At 33.5% G+C, this 20,106-nt stretch overlaps 1 protein-coding gene across 1 annotated transcript in view; it reads right to left on the reverse strand.

The window, feature by feature from the left end:
• Positions 1–20,106, reverse strand: part of DNAJC1 (DnaJ heat shock protein family (Hsp40) member C1) — a 195,943-nt gene that overhangs the window by 120,143 nt on the left and 55,694 nt on the right. Inside the window, exons 2-6 of the mRNA XM_019665145.1 lie at positions 9,672–9,773; positions 9,135–9,181; positions 2,325–2,490; positions 1,364–1,461; positions 311–404 (exon numbers count right to left, since the gene is read on the reverse strand). Coding sequence (XP_019520690.1) covers positions 311–404; positions 1,364–1,461; positions 2,325–2,490; positions 9,135–9,181; positions 9,672–9,773 — 507 coding nt within the window. The remainder of the gene's footprint in view (positions 1–310; positions 405–1,363; positions 1,462–2,324; positions 2,491–9,134; positions 9,182–9,671; positions 9,774–20,106) is intronic.

Below are 20,106 nucleotides of genomic sequence, written 5' to 3' on the forward strand. Positions count from 1 at the left end.
TTTTTACTGACTATGGCTTAACTGATAACAGCTAATTAAATTTTTATTGCTTTTATATCTGTCCTAAAGATAGTATTTTCCCCTTTTTTCCAGCGTCTTGGAATTCTAAGGTGTCCTAAAAGCAATGTTAGATACCTAAATAATTTTAGAACTATTCTAAATTAGGTTTACACTTACAAAAACACTATTCAATCAGCATTAAGAAGCATTCACTGTATACCAGCATTCAGAGAGCAGACACGGGCATAAATTATTTCATGAATAATTAAAATGAAGGCATCTAATATTAAATGAAAGAGGTACATTTTACCTGGATAAGATGAGGCAATGCTTTTAGTGTAAGGCAAAACCAAATCCCCAGCTTGCATGGAAGCAAATCATGCCATTGTGGTTTCATAAGCAATCTAAAGGGAAAACAAAAGCAAAGAAGCAAAATAGAGCAAGTTGGGAGACAAAATATTTTTATAAAAATCATGCTTTCTGTTTAGAATGGCATTTCAACAAAAGAAGAAATTTTTCAATGAAATATTTATGACAGTTATCATTTATTCTGACTTGTTCTATCATGAAATACAGTAGTTACAACAAATGCAATATGTATAGCAAGTAAGAGAAGGCTTAAGATTTGGGGTAAGGAGGCTCCTAATCAAGTTATAAAGACAAAGAAACAAAAGCCTTCTTTCTAACCCAGACTTTTCATCAGTTCTGCGAAATGAATTCTTAACCTTATGATTACTTCAGCTATAAAAGACTAAACATCATCAGAGTGTTCCCAAGTGCTGACAAGCAGATATGAAGACTGGAGCATAAACAAACCAATATATAAAAATTAATGTCATTTGCAGTTCACTGAAGCATTACTCACTGATGTCATCAGACTAGAAGACAGGCAGAATAGTCTCTGATCTCCATCTCACATTGGTCCAGCTCCTGTCCTGCTGTGTGAACTATTTAAACCCTTTATTTCTTTCTATGAATCGATAGAAGAAATGGTGGTATCTTTTTGAGTTCACTGCATGTCACTGCCTCTGCACATATTGTCACTCCTGAGCTAAACACTAAAGTGACAGCTTGGTCTAGTAATACTTTGTTTCTAAAGTTCAGTATTACAAATTTCAAACTACAAGAACTTGGGGTTTTAATTACTTAAATATATATTAACACTTCACTGAGGAAGAAAATTGTAGAACTTTGCTGAAGATGAGAATTTGTCTCAGAAACTAACATGGCACACTATTAGCCTTTTATAAACCTTCTACAGATGTGTTAGCATATCTGAATGGATACCATATGAGGTTGAATCACATTAAAGAAATATTTTTAAACAGTTTCAAATTATAAAATATTCTTTATATGTTCCCACCTTTCATTTTTTTCTGAAGCACCAAGTTTTGACATATCCCCACTCTTGCCGCCCGTCTTTTTTTTCTTTTCTCTCTTTTTTCTACTAAGCAGTTCATCCTTAATGTGGAAAGAATTAAGGTTACAGGTTATCATTAACATGTACTCTTCAAATGTTATCAAGAGTCTTCTGTGAAGGGTAAATATTATAGAGGAACATTTATGCAAATGTATGTAGGGTCCAACATGATTAAGTAAAATCATCAATCTTTAACAATAAGTGTTGCCATGGTATCCAGTCCTTAAACACACATGAAGTTTAGCACTGTCAGTCATGTGTATCTCCATAGTAATCAAAGTTTTCTAAGAGAAAGCATTCAACTTACTTTTTCTCATTCATCCAACTTTAATAATGTCACTTCAAAAAGAATGAGTAAACAGATGCTAATTCATGAATACTGATAAATAAGTTTGATTATCTTTAGCATATAAATAAACATCCATAGCAGAATAAACTATGTAATAGTTTATTAGAAAAATGTAATCATTTTTTAACCAACTGATCTCTGGAATTATAAAGTTAAACTCATTTCAAGTCTTAGTTAAAAACTTTTAAACATTCTTTAGATAAGGGCCTGTGACACAAACATTTCTAAAATCGTTTTTACATAAAAAGATTTCTATTTGGAAGGTGATAATTAAGAAAATACGGCTCTACCTTTTAATTTCCAGCTAGATATTTGGGCCTTCACAAAATCTTTTAACAAACTCAAATGCCACATTTTTAAAAGGAAGGATATTTTCTTATGTCATGGGTTCTTCTTGACTTAGAAGCATATCAAACAATAAATACTGAACACAAAACTATTGGAATGAGGAGTATATACAGAAAAATTGAAAATTTCATCAATTGAAAAATAAATGTCTGAAATTCCATATGAAATTAAGGAGGCTAGATCATTTGATTTATTACCAACACTTACCAGTTGTTTTTCCAGGTAGATTGACCAAACCACAGCATAATGACCCACTGTGAGAATAATGAACAAAAGTAATGCCAGCTCAGCATTGCTCATTTTTCTCACTCGCCTGTAGTAGAATACAGGCTGTCGCCAATCTGGAAGTCCATTGATCAGAATATCATCATACCTACAGTAGCAAATATAACAGTTTTTCATGGGGAATTTGAAATTTAAAAAAACCTTTATTTGTATCTATATTTAAAAAGAGGACAAAGTAAAGAATTTCTCCAAAATAGATACCATGTAGATTATCAGCATTACAATGGCCTATAAATTAAAAACACTGTATGTAGGTCCAGTCACAGACAACCTTCAAAAAGGTATACAGTAATATACTGTGGATACCACATCTTGTGGTTTTACACAAGCACCCCAATGATGTGACTTCTGGAATGACATCTAAGTTAAATGAGCCATATAGTCTCATATAGTCTACCTCTCTGTCACAGTCGGCAGTAAAGACCCCATCACAGAAGTCAGCAACAAAAGGGAGGACCTCAATGGCAGGAAAATCAAGATAAGAGCTCTATTTGTTACCATGAATTATCCACTAATTCAATCAAATTCAGGATACATTTTCTAGTCCGTGCTTTTCTTTCTACTCCTGTACCATAATATAATATGGTTCAAGGTTAAAATATTTCTACATATATAAATTATTTTATCAAAGCTTCTTAATGATGTAAAAGCCTATAAAATGAGCATCTTTAATTTTGTCTTGCTCACATTCCTTTAGAGAATAAATCAGAAAGAGATGTGGAAACAACCATTGTTTATGTCAGATTTCTCAATAAAACTATTTATAAACATTTAAGTGGGAATTTCCTCATTTTTGGCTTTGCTGGAAGGAGAGAGCATAACAAATAAAAGCCATCCTAGCAATGCATTTTAAATCAGCTTTCTTTACAATAAAATTTCAATTGAATTTAAATTTACCTGTCAGTTATTGAGGCAAATATTTTTAAGGTTAAAAATCAGGAATAACATTGTAAAACTCAAAATGGTCACAAACATACACTATATGTTCAAAACACACAACCTGTTAATCTTAATTGAACTCAACTCATTAAATATTCTAATCACACTATTTCCAGAATTAAATCTTCACTGAAAGGCCTAATTTGGTGCAACACATTGACCAAAATATTTTAATTAAAAATATTCTGAGTTAGTCGCAGGCCTAATTACAGGAATAGAAATAGGGCCTATATTGTCAGGCAGGTCAGTAGAACTCAGTAGTAGGTTTTTCTCAAGTAAATTGACCGATCTAGGAATAATAGCGCAGCTGCTAAACTGCCAGTCTTGACATGTAAATCAATTTAAATGCAACAACTGCAGTAGCTACTTTGATAGTTATTAAATTGATACCTTGGAGATATGCTTAAAAAAATAAAGCAGAGGATTTATTACAGGCAACTTCTTTTTTCAATAAAAAAACACTGGTTACAAATTCAAAATATATTTTATTAGCGAATCTAGAAAATCTGACTTCTAGATCAATTTAGATTATTAATAATAATGGCAGATCAGAATAACCAATGTTCAAAGCAAAGGACATTAATTACTACTGAACTCTTAAAAGGCAAATTGTGTGGTGTATGAGTCTACAAATTAAAATATGGTTGTGGCTGGACTAAAAAAATTTTCCTGTTAAATATTCTTTTATTTCTAATATTTATAAGCAACACTAATATTGAAATATAATAATATGACTTCATCCAAAGCTATCATTCCTATCATCGAAAATTTATATTTAAATCTACCTTTGTAAAAACTGACTCATTTTAAATTAGAAATGGATTGGTAAAAAAAGGTTTCAAGTGGTATAATGCAAGATTACAACATTCGAATGAAGTCCAACGAATGATAAGTCCTGAATTTATTTTAAACCTATAGTCTACTTCAGATTTGTTGAGGGGGAAAAAAAAAAGGTGATTATAAAGATCATTATTTTCAGCTAATCTCTCCATGAAATAACTTCATGTAAAAAGTATGGTTATTAATAAAGAACACCTAAGAAAGTGGCAACAACTACTCACAAGCATTACTAATTATTAAATTTGTTTTAGATCTAAGTGTAATGGAAGACAATATAGCTGAACTCATATTATGAGTGTCACATCAAATATTTTATCACCATCATTGTTGAAATGCTATGTTTCTGTTAACTATTTTCTACTGCACAGATAAACTGTATTTAGTGTACAGCCAAATTCAAGATAGCAAAACTTCATGCACTGAACACTTTAAACAGAGCTATATAGATATTTACTAGGCTATGTCTGCCACTCTAAACAACAGTCTCCAAGGATTAAGCTTAGAATCAATGCTCTATTGATTTTACTATCAATGAACATTATGGCTCACACGACTGGCCATTTTAAGGGAAGATAGCTTCTATTATAGTTCGCTTTTTAGAATATATGCTGTTAAAAGATAAATCACTGCTTTCCTGAAACACTGAAAAAATACTTTTAAAAAGATATACAGACACTATATTCATAAGTAGTTTAAGAAAAAATGTGTTGATAACATAAAATTTAAAACATCACTGCTAGCTTTTCTATATTTAACACATAATGCTGTTAAAATGTTCTGTAATTGAGCTCATACAAACTGCTCTGAACAATTTGTTAAAACCAGCTTAGGAATGTACACATGTATGAATGTGTTCTAAGAAAATACAAAAGTGAACCTCTATGATGAAAATATGACTAATGCAAAGAATCATATGAAACTATATAGGCATTATCTTGGAAATTAAAATATTAACTGATTGATTCCACATATCCAACATATGGCCTAATATATGTTTACTTTGATTTTCTTAAAATGTACATGATGAACATATAACAACAGTTACATAATCATTAGTGAGTTCCAGTCATCAAACATATTTAGCCTAATATAAACACTGGAACACTGGAAAGCAAATAAATCTAAAAATGTTTTAAATTACCAGAAGAAAAAATGTATGTAAATTTAAAACATCATAGTTTGAAATATAAAATAGTAAATATGAAGCTAAAACAGAAAACATACATATTATGAAAATGAATATTTAAATAATGATAGCATTTGCCTATAAATTGTTAATTTACCAGCATACAAAGTTTGAATTTTTAGCTTAAAATGATAATAGCAACATCCATTTAGGCCACATTTTGAACCTTAAGAGTAAAAATTAATTGTACAAAGATCATAATCAGAAAAGAAGTCTAAATTAATTGATCTCACTCTCCTTTATAACATGTATATACATATATACATATATATGCCAAAAACTGTAGTACACAGTACTTTACATATTGTATATAATAGGTATATTGTATCTCCTAATTGAGGAAGTCACTAAGATTTCTTATTCTCAGGTTTATGTTTATTTTTATTCTAACACATCTGTAATCACATTTACAATAACTAGGTAATGAATTTGTAAAAGTTTAGCAGAGTAAGGCTGACATAACTATTTTTCATCATTGAATTTGTAAATAAAACATGATTTTATTAAACTAAAAAAATACTTTCACAACTTTTAGAAAGATGGTACCATAAAAAAGACCAACCTCCCCCCCTAAATTTAAAGTTGCACAACTGGGTTAGCAAAAGAATATTGGTTAAAATTTACAATAGGATTTAAACAAAAGTAAATATATTAGTATTACTAAAACACAATCTAGTGTATATATGTAATGACTGGTATCTATCTACTCAGTACTTTATTTCAGCTAATACTCAGGGAACCTGTATAGAAATTTATGTCAGAAAATAGCTGAGCTGCCACTCCCCCCAAAATGCAAGCTGTCTAAGGAGTTTAGAAAAGGCTGGTATGCTAGGCTTCCTTCCACTAACCAGGAGAATTTGTTATTTTTACGCTATAGTCTATGTCTTTGGGAGGAAAAAATAGGCTTAAGAGTTTATTTACAATGTTCTCCTAGGAATCTACCCAACATAAATGAAAACACCTGTTCACTCATAGACTTGTATGTAAATATTCATGGCAGCATTGTTCATTATAGCCCCAAAGTAGAAACAACCTAAATGTCTACCAGTTGGTGAAAGGATAAACAAAAACGGTATATGGAATACTATTCAGCAATAAATAAGAATGAACTACTGGTATATGTGACAATATGGAAGTATCTCAAAAACATAATAATAGAAGACATATGCAAAAGACTACATATTACATGATTTCATTAATATGAAATGTCCAGAAAAGAAAAATTTATAGATACAAAAAGATCAGTGATTGCCTAGGGCTGGGATCACAGTGGGGAATGCCTATAAATGAGCTTGAGGAAGTGTTTTTGAGGTAATGGAAATGTTCTAAAACTGGATTATGGTGGTTTACACAACTCTGTAAATTCACTAAAAATCACTGAACTGTATGTATACTTAAAATAGGTGACTTTCATGGTACACAAATTAAACCTAAATAAGGCTGTTTAAAAAATAAATTAAATTTGCCTTTTCCTTAAAAAAGTAAAAGGTTATCCAGTTTATTTCATTGCTATTCCCTTTCCTACCAAAATTTAAACAATGTACCTGATTTCGATGAGAACACAATTATTTGTAAGGGAAATAAATAGCAAACATGTCTACGACAATTTTCCAAATTGTAAATTCCTAGAAGGTTACACATTAAAAACATTTATTTAATGAATATTTATAATAAATAATTGTGACACAAAAGAGCATTTTTTTCTACAAGTGTAAGACAATCTTCTTTTAGAAGATAAAACTGACTCTGCTCTTTTTTTTTTCCCCCTCTAAAGGAATTATAAACATTAGGTAATTGTTTGTAGAGGTGATTTCTCTTATAGGTTTAAATACTCATAGGTCACCTGGCCTGAGGCGCAAGCTTTATAGGAGTGATTCTTAGCTTGATTAGTTAAGACTTTTGCCTCAGGGAAAACCAGTCACCAAAGAGTTACTTGTCCCTCAAGGGGTATAAATACTACAGCTGTTTGTGTAACTGTCAGATCCATTTTTTCTGCGAACACTCTAAAATAAGTGCAAAGGAAACTAATCCTAAAAAGAAATGTTAGATGAGTCTACCTTAATGAAGAAACAATTTATACATAAGTGATTTGTTCTGAAAAGAGATAAATAATTTCAGTAATTGAAAGAAACTGTTACAAAGTTTACTGACTTTTAAGAAAACAGCAAACAAAAAGACAAAATCTGATGCCAAAGATGTAGGGAGACTAAATAAAGCTATCTTTACAGACACATTCTTAATGTGTGAAACAAAACTAAGGGCTGGGTGAGAGAAACCAACTAGAAAATATGCACAGAATGACCAACACTTGTTTCAACATACTTCTAGGACTCTTTCAACACTATGGATTATCTCAAACCAGAGGAATGTCTGCTATGGTCTCTGGACCAATGCCAGCCCTTGTTATAAAGCAAAGAACACTTCAAGAGAATATCTTGAGTCCTTGCTTTGCAATGTGACAAGTGAGGTATTCAAATTAAAGACTTAGGATGAGAACCAACAGCGGTAGCTAACATTTCAGGAAACCGAATAATTCCAGATAACGTAATTGAAGAAAGATTCAGAACGTCACATAGCATAATTCTGGGGGTTGTCTTTAAGGTATATTAGCCCTCCTAGAGAGATACAGATAATTAGGCTGGCCTAGCCTAATATCTCAAATACCTATTTTTTTCTTTAAAGGTACTCTTTTAATGCAGAGCAACATTTTTAAACTGCGGATTATGGCCCACAAGTGTCTCATGAAATCAATCATGTAGACCACAACTAGCATTGTTTTTAAAAAGAAAAATGACTAGTCTAGACTAGCCTAGAATAGAAAGTATCAGTCTGGTTCACATACACACAAAAGTGTTTGGTGAAATTTTGGTTTCGGGGGTGGGGTGGTGTGGGGGTGGTGTGTATGTGTGTGTGTGTGTGTGTGTGTGTGTGTGTGTGTGTGTGTGTGTGTAGGCATGATGCAAAATGTCTTCCTTATTGTGGGCCTGACTAACTTTGAAGCCCATCGCAAGAGTGTCTACATTCCACACGTTGTAACGCAGAGGAAAGGGGCCTGTCTGCCATCTCCTCTTAGGTCACTGGCACTATAAACCGTTGTATAAATACATTACTACTCTTCTGAAGGGGGCACAGAGAAGTCTCGGGGTGTGGGGGCTGCCTCCACTAACTAACCCTAAACGCAGAATCACTGCAGCAGAGTAAGGGAAGGGAAGGAGAAATAGAAAGGAGGTATTTTTCTTCCACTCCCGTCTTCTACAGACTCATACAAGTTCTGTGTTCTCTCACTCACAAATTGGATTTATTACTTTGAGAGTGAGGAAACATCAAGAAATAATAATAACTTGAATATCACTAACAGCTTTATTCCAAAACATTTAAGGAATAGGGAGGGAAAAAAAGAACCAACAAGCACTGATAGGAACTATTATTGATATATCAAAAATGAATGGGCATTTATTTGAATTCAAGTGGTATGTGTATTTCCCAGGGCACAAAACACTCATGTTAAAAATCTTATCTAATGAAGCCATGAGTTGCTAATATTATGACTTCATGATCCTGAAGTCTACAAGTATTGAATCAACCTAGTGAATATTTTCAATTTAAATTAACTCTGCTCTAAACATATATTTTCAAAACACTGCATGTCTTGGAAGGAACAAAAATAAAATACTAACATAACAAATAAATTGTTTAATGAGAAAATTCTTTCCTTTATAAACTGAGACATCAAACTAGCATCTCAATTCAAAAGCAGAAACGCTCACCTCTGCCTTCGTTCATCATCCTTTAAAACTTCATAAATGGCCACCAACTAAAACAGAAACATTACTTTAAAATAAGAATACTCTGAACTGTAAGAAATCACTTAGAAAGGTGAACATGCAAATATGCACATGCAGAAAACCCTATGTGCTCATAAAATACAATGAACAGATAAAATCTTAATTATAAGTAACGCTTTATGTTTTCAGTAGCACCTTCAGAGGTTAAAAATGCTTGACACCAAAATAAATCTTTGTGAAAGATGCAGAAGTAATAATTATCTTAAAATGTGCTTTTTAAAAGCAAAAGCTGCAATTTAGACAAGAAAATTATGACAATTAGGACCCTCCAAGAATTTAGAGATTCTAATATAAAAAATGTTAGTAAAAACAGATTTTGTAAAAAAGTGAATAAACACATATACATTATACTTCTAAACTACACTTTCATTTTCAAATGGAAATATTCTACGTATAAGTTACTACATATAAGTTACATTTATAAATTTGTCACAAAATATAACAGCAGATTTCACTTACTTGTCTAAATTGAGTTTCTGCATTTTCATCTTTATTCTTGTCTGGATGCAAAGTTAATGAAAGCTTACGATATGCTTTTCTAATGTCTGCAGATGAAGCATCCTGGAGGTGATGGGGGGAAGGGAAAAACACAAAGCAAACTTTGTCAGAAAAAGAAATTCCCAGAACCTTGTTAAGATCTGAGAAGACAGCCAACCAAGTGCAGGACCCCAGGCAATGTAATTTGAGCAATCAGTCTAACAACCAGGCTGTGCAACTGGCCTGCCCCACATGACTGAACAATTATTCAATCTAATTTGGCTCTCCTCTTAACTTTTCATTACCATACAGTCATTTAGAGAAGACAGTATTTGGCAAAACTTTTCAAACACTTGCCTTTCTAAAATTAACCAATAAATCTTTTTCAGTAATTAAGAGATCAAAAAGAAACAAATTAAAAATTAATACATCTGCGTGCCTTCAAAGGTTGTTATTTGTTTGAGAAACTTAAAGCCAGTTTCTGAAGCCCAGGCCTACCATATGTGGTTTCTTCATTGTTATTTATATTGAATTTACCATCAAGCAACAACCTATGGAATCTTAAGTTCACATGTCAAAAGTATGCTTTTTTTAAGACAGTTAAATTTGCATTTATCCAAACTAATTATATTTAAAAGTAGTTATGTATATTGTACTTAACACTTTTTTAGCACTGTAAAGGGTGTTTTCAGTAGTATACAGTTTCCACAGTTTGCTTTGCAGAAATAAATTTTCCACTGTTTATGTATTACTCATACTGTTTAAATGTATTTAAAAAGTCACAATAGTTCAGTAAGAGAACCTCGGATTAAGTGGACATTAAAATTACATTTTATGTAATCCTGTGTGCACAGGTAAACTCAGAGAACATCATTTTACATGGCCATTATGAAATATAATAACAAATAATAATCAAATACAATAACAAAGAACATACTATCAAGTTGGGTTTAAAACTTTATAAGTTTGAAAGTTATTCCAATAACTAACATAATCACAGTGGGGCAAAATGATAATAAAGTTGCTTATTAAATTTAATCTCATTTTATAGCTGTATATTTCTCCAGTTAACTCCTAAAACTACTTTACTGAAGTTTCAAATGACTAAAACACCAAAACAAAACAAAAATCTGTATAACTAGGACTAAATAGCTGTTAAAGAAATAGAGCTGAAAAGAGGCAAAGTAAGACTATAATTAGTCTGTCAAGCTTTCCTTTTATAAACCATTATTTTCAGTACCAATTTTCTAGAGCTTACTGCTACAGGCTATCAACTGACTTAAAAGATTCAACTTAGGTGTGAATATCTTTGTGACTTGTGGAGGGCTGAGGAGCTGTAAAATTAGCAGAGTAAATTTTGTGGGTAATATGGTAATAATTTTCATTCTAATTTGCTAAATAGAGTTGATGTATTCCCTATATTTATATAATAGGTAACATGCAGAAGGATGATTATACTGAAAATCTGTGATGGAAATTTTGTTGAGCAAAGGGGTCAAGTGTCAAATGAATAATCATTCTTTCTTTAGGACTTTAATTTTAGATTTTATTAAATTGGGACTGTATCATAAAGAAATTCCAAAAGTAAATTTCTTACAAAATAAGAGCTTATGCATTTTTTTGAGTTACATAATTATGGAACATCTATGACTTACTTAAAAATAAATATGACTAATAGTCACCCAAGGCATTTCCCTTCTTCTGGTCTTGCCATGCTGACCCCAATCCTCCATTCTTCTGCCACAGTATGTACCCTAAATGTAAACGTGACCAGATGGTTCTCCTATTTCAAACCCTTCAGTAACTCCCAAGTGCCTTCATCACCTGTCTTTTCCAATCTTTTTAGCTTTATCTCCCACCATCTTGGTCCATCTTCCCAGTCCCCCAGATCATTACACATTATGAGGCTGTCTCCCAACCTTGTTTTGCACCACTCAGGTGTAGATAGTTTCCTCCTGAGTAAGGAATGAGCCTCTCAGGCTACCCACAAATAATGCCTTCCTATTTTCTTCTTGAGAATCTGTCCAGTAGGGTTCTTTCACCAATAAGCGCCATCGTAAGTGGACTTAACTGAAAAACTCAAAGATTTCCCTATCTACAAAGACATGTTCTAGACCAGGGGTCGGCAAACTTTTGAGACGGAAAAACCACCAGGGCTCAGCAAACTGCGGCTCACAAACTGTGGCTCTGAAGGAAAATGGAAAACTAGCATAGTTTCATTTATAAAATTTTTAAAGGGTATTCACATAATGAGTATTTAAAAATATATTTTTGGCTCTTGAATAATTTTTACATTGTTGTGAGGGACAGGATTGGCTCTTCCAGGGGTTGGCAAACTTTTGAGATGGAACGTACCCAAAGAGCCGCATGAGGCTGGCGAGCCAGTTTGCCGACCCATGATCTAGACAAGCTGCATCTCAAAGCAGTTCATGTATGAATTTAATTTTAGTTAATTACTTAGTGAAACTTAATTTATCCTCATAACAAAGTTATAAGATAAGAATAGTTATTATTAGGCCCATTGTACTGGTGAGGTGAGGCAGAGAGAGGTTAAATAACTTGCGTAAGTTTATATTGCTGGTAAATAGATGAAAATAGTATTCAGACCCAGAAAACGTTGCATCAGCATCAGAGCTCTCTGTGTTGGCTCTTTAGATTCGGTTAGTAGATTTGGGCTGAGTCACTTCAGAAGGGGCTACAGCTTTGGGAAGGCAGTGAGAGCAACTGTTACATTTTTATTGACCTGATAAACTATATGGAAAGCATTCACATAACAACAATGTGAATGTGGTCAACTGCATTTCTAAAGGGTAAGACCATGATATGCATTACCTTTTCTAACACATTTTACGTCATATTTCTACTAGAGACTTAAATGTTAGAACATTTATCTCCCATACTCAGTGGATTAGGCCTTTTATCTCTCTGGTTTGCAGAGAACTGATTTTGATAGGGCTATAGGTAGACTGGCCTTGTTTAACTCTGGACATCAAGAGATCTACTGGGTTCAATTGCCAGAAGTCTTTTCCTTCTAAATTGGATATGGTTCTTGGGCAAGCTGGACAAGAACTATCTTACTACTTGTATAACCTTCATAAAGAAGAGACATGTGGTCATGCTTTAAAAAAACAAAAACAAACAAAAACTATGAAAGTATATGTGTTTATCAAAGTTGAAACAATGCAATGGGAGGCGCATCAGCAAAAACAGAAGAGTAGGGAACTCCAAGGGCCTGTCCATGCACAGAAACAGCAAATAATCTAGCAAAGACAGTCCAAATCAACCTTATCCGAACTCTGCAAATGAGTCAAATGTTTACAGCAATCAGGCAAGCACATAATCAAGAAAAAGGTAGCTGATTCTCAGTTACGGCCTTGAAGATGCCAATCTGAATTCTTGGTGTGGGTTCTGAGTGCTGGGGAAAGCCAAGTGAACTTTGTTCTCAAAGAATTGTGGTTGTTTGTATGGCCTGTCTGTTGGTTTCCTGACAAACTGTGTAAAGGACTACCCTCATCTTACCAAACACAGAATGCTTCCAGGAAAAAGAGGCAACCATCCAGGACATTTGTCAAAAACATTTAAAAGCAAATTTATTAGCTGGTGCCAATGAGACAAGGGATTGCAGTTGGGGCACATAATAGACACATCAAAAAGCTTGGGACCAAAGATTGGGGAGTGAGGTGCTTTGGGAATATGGGCTTTGAAAAGCTCCCACATATTCCTTGGAAACCAGAAGAACATGTGAGTGTCCAAGGTGGAATATTTCAGGCTCAGGAAGACTTGAGAGGGCCCTAAATTCTCACTAGTGGGTGGTCCTCAGGCTTGAACAAGGAGAACATGAAGGCTAAGGGACAGCTGTAAACTACTTAGCTGAGTGTTGAAGGCATGCCCCAGCATATACACAGAATCCACTAGCAAAGACTGTAAGGTTCCCCTACCCCTCTACCCCCCCCCTCTTTTTTTTTCTGGTTCCAAACCTTTAAGGAAGTATCTGTTAAATCCTTAGCTGGCCACTAAGTTTAGGAAATGGAGATGTCAGTGACCACACAAAGAACATACACTTCACAAATTTAGTTTAGAAAAGTCACTAGACAAAAACAGCACCAACCAAAGAAACAAACAAAAAATGCTTGTGATGTGGGAGAATCTGGTAACACATTATATATTCGAAATGACCAGTATTCATTAAAAATTATAAAGCATGCAAAGAAACAAGGAAATACAGCCCACACATGGGGAAAAAACAAATTAATAGAAATTGCCCCTGAGGAAGCCCAGATATATAACTTACTGGAAAATACTTCATATCAACTATTTTAAATATGTTCAAGAGCTCATACAAAAAAAAAAGAAAGTATGAGAATAAGTCTCACCATCTGAGAATATCGACAGAGACAGAATTTTTAAAAGGAGCCCAAAAAAAATTCGGGAATTGAAAAACACAACAACTGAAATAAAATAATTTTCTAAAGGAAGTACTAAAACAAATTTGATCAGGCAGAGGAATGTATAAAATTGAAGATAAGTCAACTGAATTATTCAATATGAGTAGCAGCAAGAAGAATAAAGAAAAATGAACAAATTCTAAGAGACACCTGTGGGACACCACCAAGGTACTAACACTTACATAATAGCAATCCAAGATGGAGAAGAGAAAAAAGAACAGAAAAACATATTTGAATAAAAAAAGGGTGGAAAACATCCAAAATTTGATGAAAGACATGAATATACACATCTGATAATCTCAAAACTCCTAAATACGGTAAACTCAACAAAACCTAAATAGGACAAACTCAAAGAGGAACATTTTAACCAAATTGTTGAAAGAGAAAGACAAAAAGAGAGTATCATGAAAGCAGCAAGAGAAGCAACTCATTATGTACAAGCAATTCTCAATAATATTAACAGCTAATTTCTCATCAGAAATATGGAGGCTAAAAGTTACTGGAATGGCATAAAGTGTGAAATAAGTGCATAAACCAAGAATTCTATATTCAGTAAAACTATCCCTCAAAAGTGAAAATTAAGATATTCCAACTAAAATTGAGAGTTCATTGCTAGTAGGCTTGCTCTACAAGAAATGCTCCAGGGAGTTCTCCATGCTGAAAGGAAAAAATACCAGACAGTAACTCAAATCCACATGAAGAAATAAAAATGCTGGTAAAGATAATTATATAGATAAATAAAAAAGTCAATATTAATGTATTTTTTATTAGTAACTCCATTTTTTCTATATAATTTAAAAGATAACTACTAAAGCAATAATTATAAATCTATTCAAGTAAAACAATAATATAAATCTGTCTATGGGCAGAGATGTGTAAAGACGTAATCTGTGACAGTCACTATATAAGGAAGGGGAACTGAGAGCTACCTAGGAGCCAAATATTTTATATATTGAAACTAAATTAGTATTAATTCAAACTATATTGCCATTAAATAAGGTGTTAATTGTAATCCCCATGAGAAACATTAACCAAAAAAAAAAAAAAAACTACAGTAAAAGAAACAAAAAGCAAATCAAATGGTATACCAGAAAATCTGACATAAAAGAAGGCAGTAAAGAAGGAAGAGAGGAACAAAGAAGACATAAAGCACAAAGTGGCAAAAGTAAGTCTATTTTTATCAGCAATTTATTTATTTTTTAAATTGGAGAATTGGGGGATGGGAACAGTGTTGGGGAATTGGGGAAGGGAAACAGACAAGTTGCTGTCCTTTTGTTCTTCAGTCTAGTTGTAGAGGACGTTGCTTCACTGGCCCAAGTTGGCTCCATCATTGCGCTCTTCCCCGGCGAGGCAGATCAGTCGCTGGCTTCTGGATGGCCACTCACGGCAGCTGCTGGCCGCTCATGCTGGCTGCTGGCTACACACGGTAGCCCATGGCAACCCACTGCAGCAGGGGCTGCAGCCCATGCCGTCGTGGGAGATTCACGGCAGCCCAGCTCCAGGTTGAGCTGTTGTTCAGCATCTCAGCTGTAGAGGGCAGTGTCACTGGCCCTCATATGTGGGATCTGAACCGGGGCCCTCTGGCGTCCCAATCCAGCTCTTAACCAACGCGCCACTCAGCTGGCCCAGGGAACTCTTTTTTTGAATTAACAGGAATGAGGGTGCAAGCTGATGGTAAGAGAGTTCTTTTAGCCTTGAACTCTTCATCAGAGGTAGTAGGAAGTTCGTCCCAAGGGGAAAATGGACATATAGACAGAGGGGAGACAGGACTAGTAACTAACTCAGTCTGTAAAATTTTGCCTAGCTGTTCCTAAAAGCAGATTTGAAGTATACAGTGATTGATTTACACTGACATACATTTAACTCAACCCTTTCTCACAACCCTTAGTGTCTCTTCATATTTCCAATTTTATACAAAATAACTGATAATTTAGTAATTTGAGAAATGATATATGAAAAATCAAAATTATACTAGACAATTACTGAATGAAAAGATCAGGAAATTCAAAGTCCCAGGCTTTCTAAGTAAAAATATTACATAGAGATAAATAATATGTTACAATCTATATATTTTATATCCAAATGGCCAAGAAACATATGAAAAAGTATTCAATTTCATTCACCATTGGGGAAAAGCAAATTAACGCCACAGAGAGATACCACTACAATCCTACCAGAATCATCAAAATATAAAAAGATGTTTTTAATCTTTGTAAAATGAAGAGTTTAAAAATATTTTCTTTATGGAAAAAAAGATAATACCAAGTGTTGACAAAGATTTGGAGTAACTAACTATACCACCAATGCACTGCTAGAGGGAATATAAACTAGGACAGCCTTTTGAAAACTGTTAGGCTGGATCTACTAAAGCAGAATTATATACATACCCACCCTACGATCCAGCAATTTCATTCCTAGATATGTACCCAACAGAAATGCATACAAATGCTCATCAAATGACATGTACAAGAATGTTTATAGAAACACTTTATTATCGTTCCAAAATGTAACCAACTTAAATATCCATCAACAGTAGGATGGATAAATTGGGGTACATTTATATCTGTGAAATTAACTCACTTTGGGGGTACATTGGTAGACAGCAATGAACATGAGCAAACTTTTGTTCTACACAATATGGATGAATTTCATAAGCATAATGTTAGGCAAAAGAAGCCAAGAAACCAGAGTGCTGTACGATTCTCTGTATGTGTGTATAAATATGTATACCGGAGGTGCCAAAATAATGTATATATGTGACTTGCATTCATCTTTTGTTATCCATATATATTGTTACAATTTTAATACAGTTTTTTCTTTTCTTAAGACACATGTATACATTTTTCACTCTCTGTATATATTTTTAAGGTAAAACTAATTCATGGTGTCATAAAGCAGGATGACAGTTGTGCTTGGGGAGAAAAGTAATCGAGAGGGAGTATAGGGGGGACTCTGCAGTGCTGGTAACACTCTATTTCTTGACCTTGGTGATTATACAGATGAATTCAGTTGTGAAAATGTATCCAAGTATATATATACTTACGATTTTTGCATTTTTGTGACTGTATGAATTTGTGCATTTCAATAAAAACTTTACTTCAGAAAACTGTGTATCTTTTAAACCACTTTGATAGATTGGCGCTCCTTCCAAAAATAGAAACATTCCAATAGAAAATACATAACCTCAACATTTAAGTTATCTCTCTTCCAAAGAAAAAACTAAAATACAAAAAAAATTACACGCAAATTAAACAAAAACTTCCTGCCAACCAGCTTCAGTCCATAAGATCATGTGGTCTTCCGCCCTTTCCATATCCTGAATAAACAAATAAAGAAACCTCCTTTTCTTAGATAGAAACCTTCCAAGAGATAAAACTATATAATAAAGGCCTGATTTATTCTTCCTCTTTACTCTGTGGTTTTGAGACTATAACCAAAGAGAAGATTTGCAATAATTTCACTTCCCTATTGCAAATCAGCCATTAATAAAAAAAAAAATCAGTATCAGAGTATATACTTTAATACTACATATGTTTTCAATGCATTTCAGCATCTCCTGAAGCCAAGGATTTTGTAAGACTCTTGTTTCCTCAGAAGGATTTTATTATGTAATAGCTGCTTATAGGTTATTTCATGCTCATTGTGCTCTAGGAAGCATTTGATAGTTCTTATATCTTGGAACAGCAACCTGAAGTATTTTGCTTTAGCATATTTATCACACATACTTGATCAAATTTTTCATCTAATCATTTGTAATAATTTATAAATCCACCTTTGCACAGATCACAAAAGAAACAAGGCAAATATAGTTTATTAAGTTCTAAATTCTAGTTCATCTATGTTTCAAAGAATTAGTACACGACCTGAATGGGTTAGGGAGATTATGGCAATAGTTGAAATAGAAAAAGACTGTGTAGGACAAGGAAGAAGTGCCTCAGTGGTACGTAGCCAGAGAAGAATTTAACTGGGAGTGTGATGTGATCTGGGAAGCAAGGTAAAAACAACAGGATGCTACAAGTGTCTGTAAGATTGAAGAATTTAGTAATATTGGTTCCTACGAGAGGAGAACAAGGTAAGAAAAAAGGCTATTGCAATGAACAATTTAAGAGGCCTTACACAGATGACAGAACAGTCACCAAACAGTTTTGTGTATGCATTACTAATATGTGTTTATTTATTAACAAATAATATATAAATATGACAGTACTAATATAAAATTTGGAACACAGCTAGTTCCAGGAAAAATCCTAAGGAGATTATGAAAGTAGTATACAGTTGGATTACTATCCTACCTATGTGATGATATGAGATCTGATAATTAAGTTCGTGAACTCATCCTAGAAAAAGTGCTACATACCTCATTGCTGAATATCACTATGGTCACCTTTGAAGTACTCCCCTTGGGAAGCTATGCACCGACGCCAGTGCCTAGTCCACCCTTCAAAGCAATTTTGGAACTTTTTCTGGAATGGCCATCAGAGCTGTTGTCATATTACCCTTCATGTCCTGAATGTCATTAAAACGTCTTCCTTTCAATATTTCCTTTATCTTCAGGTAAAGAAAGAAATCACTGGGGGCCAGATCAGGTGAGTAGGGAGGGTGTTCCAATACAGTTATTTGTTTACTGGCTGAAAACTCCCTCATAGACTGTGCTGTGTGAATTGGTGCATTGTCTCAAGGCAAGAGCCATGAATTGTTGGCGAAAAGTTCAGGTTGTTTTCATCTTACTTTTCCACGCAGCCTTTTCAGCAACTTCCAAATAGTAAACTTGGTTAACTGTCCAGTTGGTACAAATTCAAAATGAATAATCCCTCTAATATCAAAAAGGTTAGCAACTTCGTTGCAACAAATTCATGAACTTAATTGTCAGAACTCGAAAATCAACATATGATAGCAGAAAAGTTAAATAATATAATGTTATTTCCATCCTACCTAAGTAAATAAGCAATCATCTAAATTCAATGTTCTGGAGTAAAAACAATTTAGAATAAGAAGCATGCAATAGAAATGACCAAGTCTGAAATCAGTTCAAAACAATTCTTGTGGATCAATATGTATTTTTGCCTTTGTAGACTACGGCAGGATAAAACATGGCAAGTTGGACTAAGAACAGCTGTAACACAGAACACTTATTTAAGAAAAACGTAAAGCAAATCTGAATAAAATCAACCTAGTTCTAAACAACGGTTATCAGGCAAAATGACACAAATATACAATCAGATTAAAAGTATGCTGCATATTATTCCATAAACTGCATTCTTCCTGAACACTCCCAATTACCAAGATAACCCCAAAGGTTTAGAGGATTGATTAACCTACTTTGGTGTTAGAAAGCAGTCAGCTATTAAAAGCTGGATACTTCAAAACAGAACAGGACATAACTCTTTGAATCTGGCAATGAGTTTAAAACATTTACCAAATCAGTTAAAAGTAGAGAAGGAAGCAAAAACTAGACTCAAATATATCCAGAAATTATTTCAACAATTTATTCCTGGCTATAATATATGGGTAACATAACGGGGAAAAAAAACCTGAACCATCATTCTTAATCTGATTAGAGTTATTTCACTTTCCTTTTGTGACATCTTAATGTGTTTTCTGTTTATTTGTTATATTTTTAAGCAGTAAACAGAAAAAAACCCCACCCAAATATACACCCAAATTTTAAAACTTTTAACTACTGAAGGTGAACAAAAGATTTAAAAATATAACTAGTGGAGTCTTTCTGACCTCTGATGGGGACAGAAACAATTTCTTTGAGCTACTCTTCTGAATTAATTAAATGTGTTTTGGTAACATCACTTTACTAGAAAGTCTCCAACTGGGAGGGAGTGGGGAATGAAGCTAAGATAAATGGCAAATATTTTAAACAAGAGGGGCTCTTAATTTGTCCTGAGCTTTTTTTGAACTTCAATTAATTCGTAACGTACACTACAGGTCACCAAACACAATTTGTGTGGAGTTAGAAATTT

Source organism: Hipposideros armiger, unplaced genomic scaffold (genome assembly GCF_001890085.2).
Source record: "Hipposideros armiger isolate ML-2016 unplaced genomic scaffold, ASM189008v1 scaffold_434, whole genome shotgun sequence".
Classification (NCBI taxonomy): domain Eukaryota; kingdom Metazoa; phylum Chordata; class Mammalia; order Chiroptera; family Hipposideridae; genus Hipposideros; species Hipposideros armiger.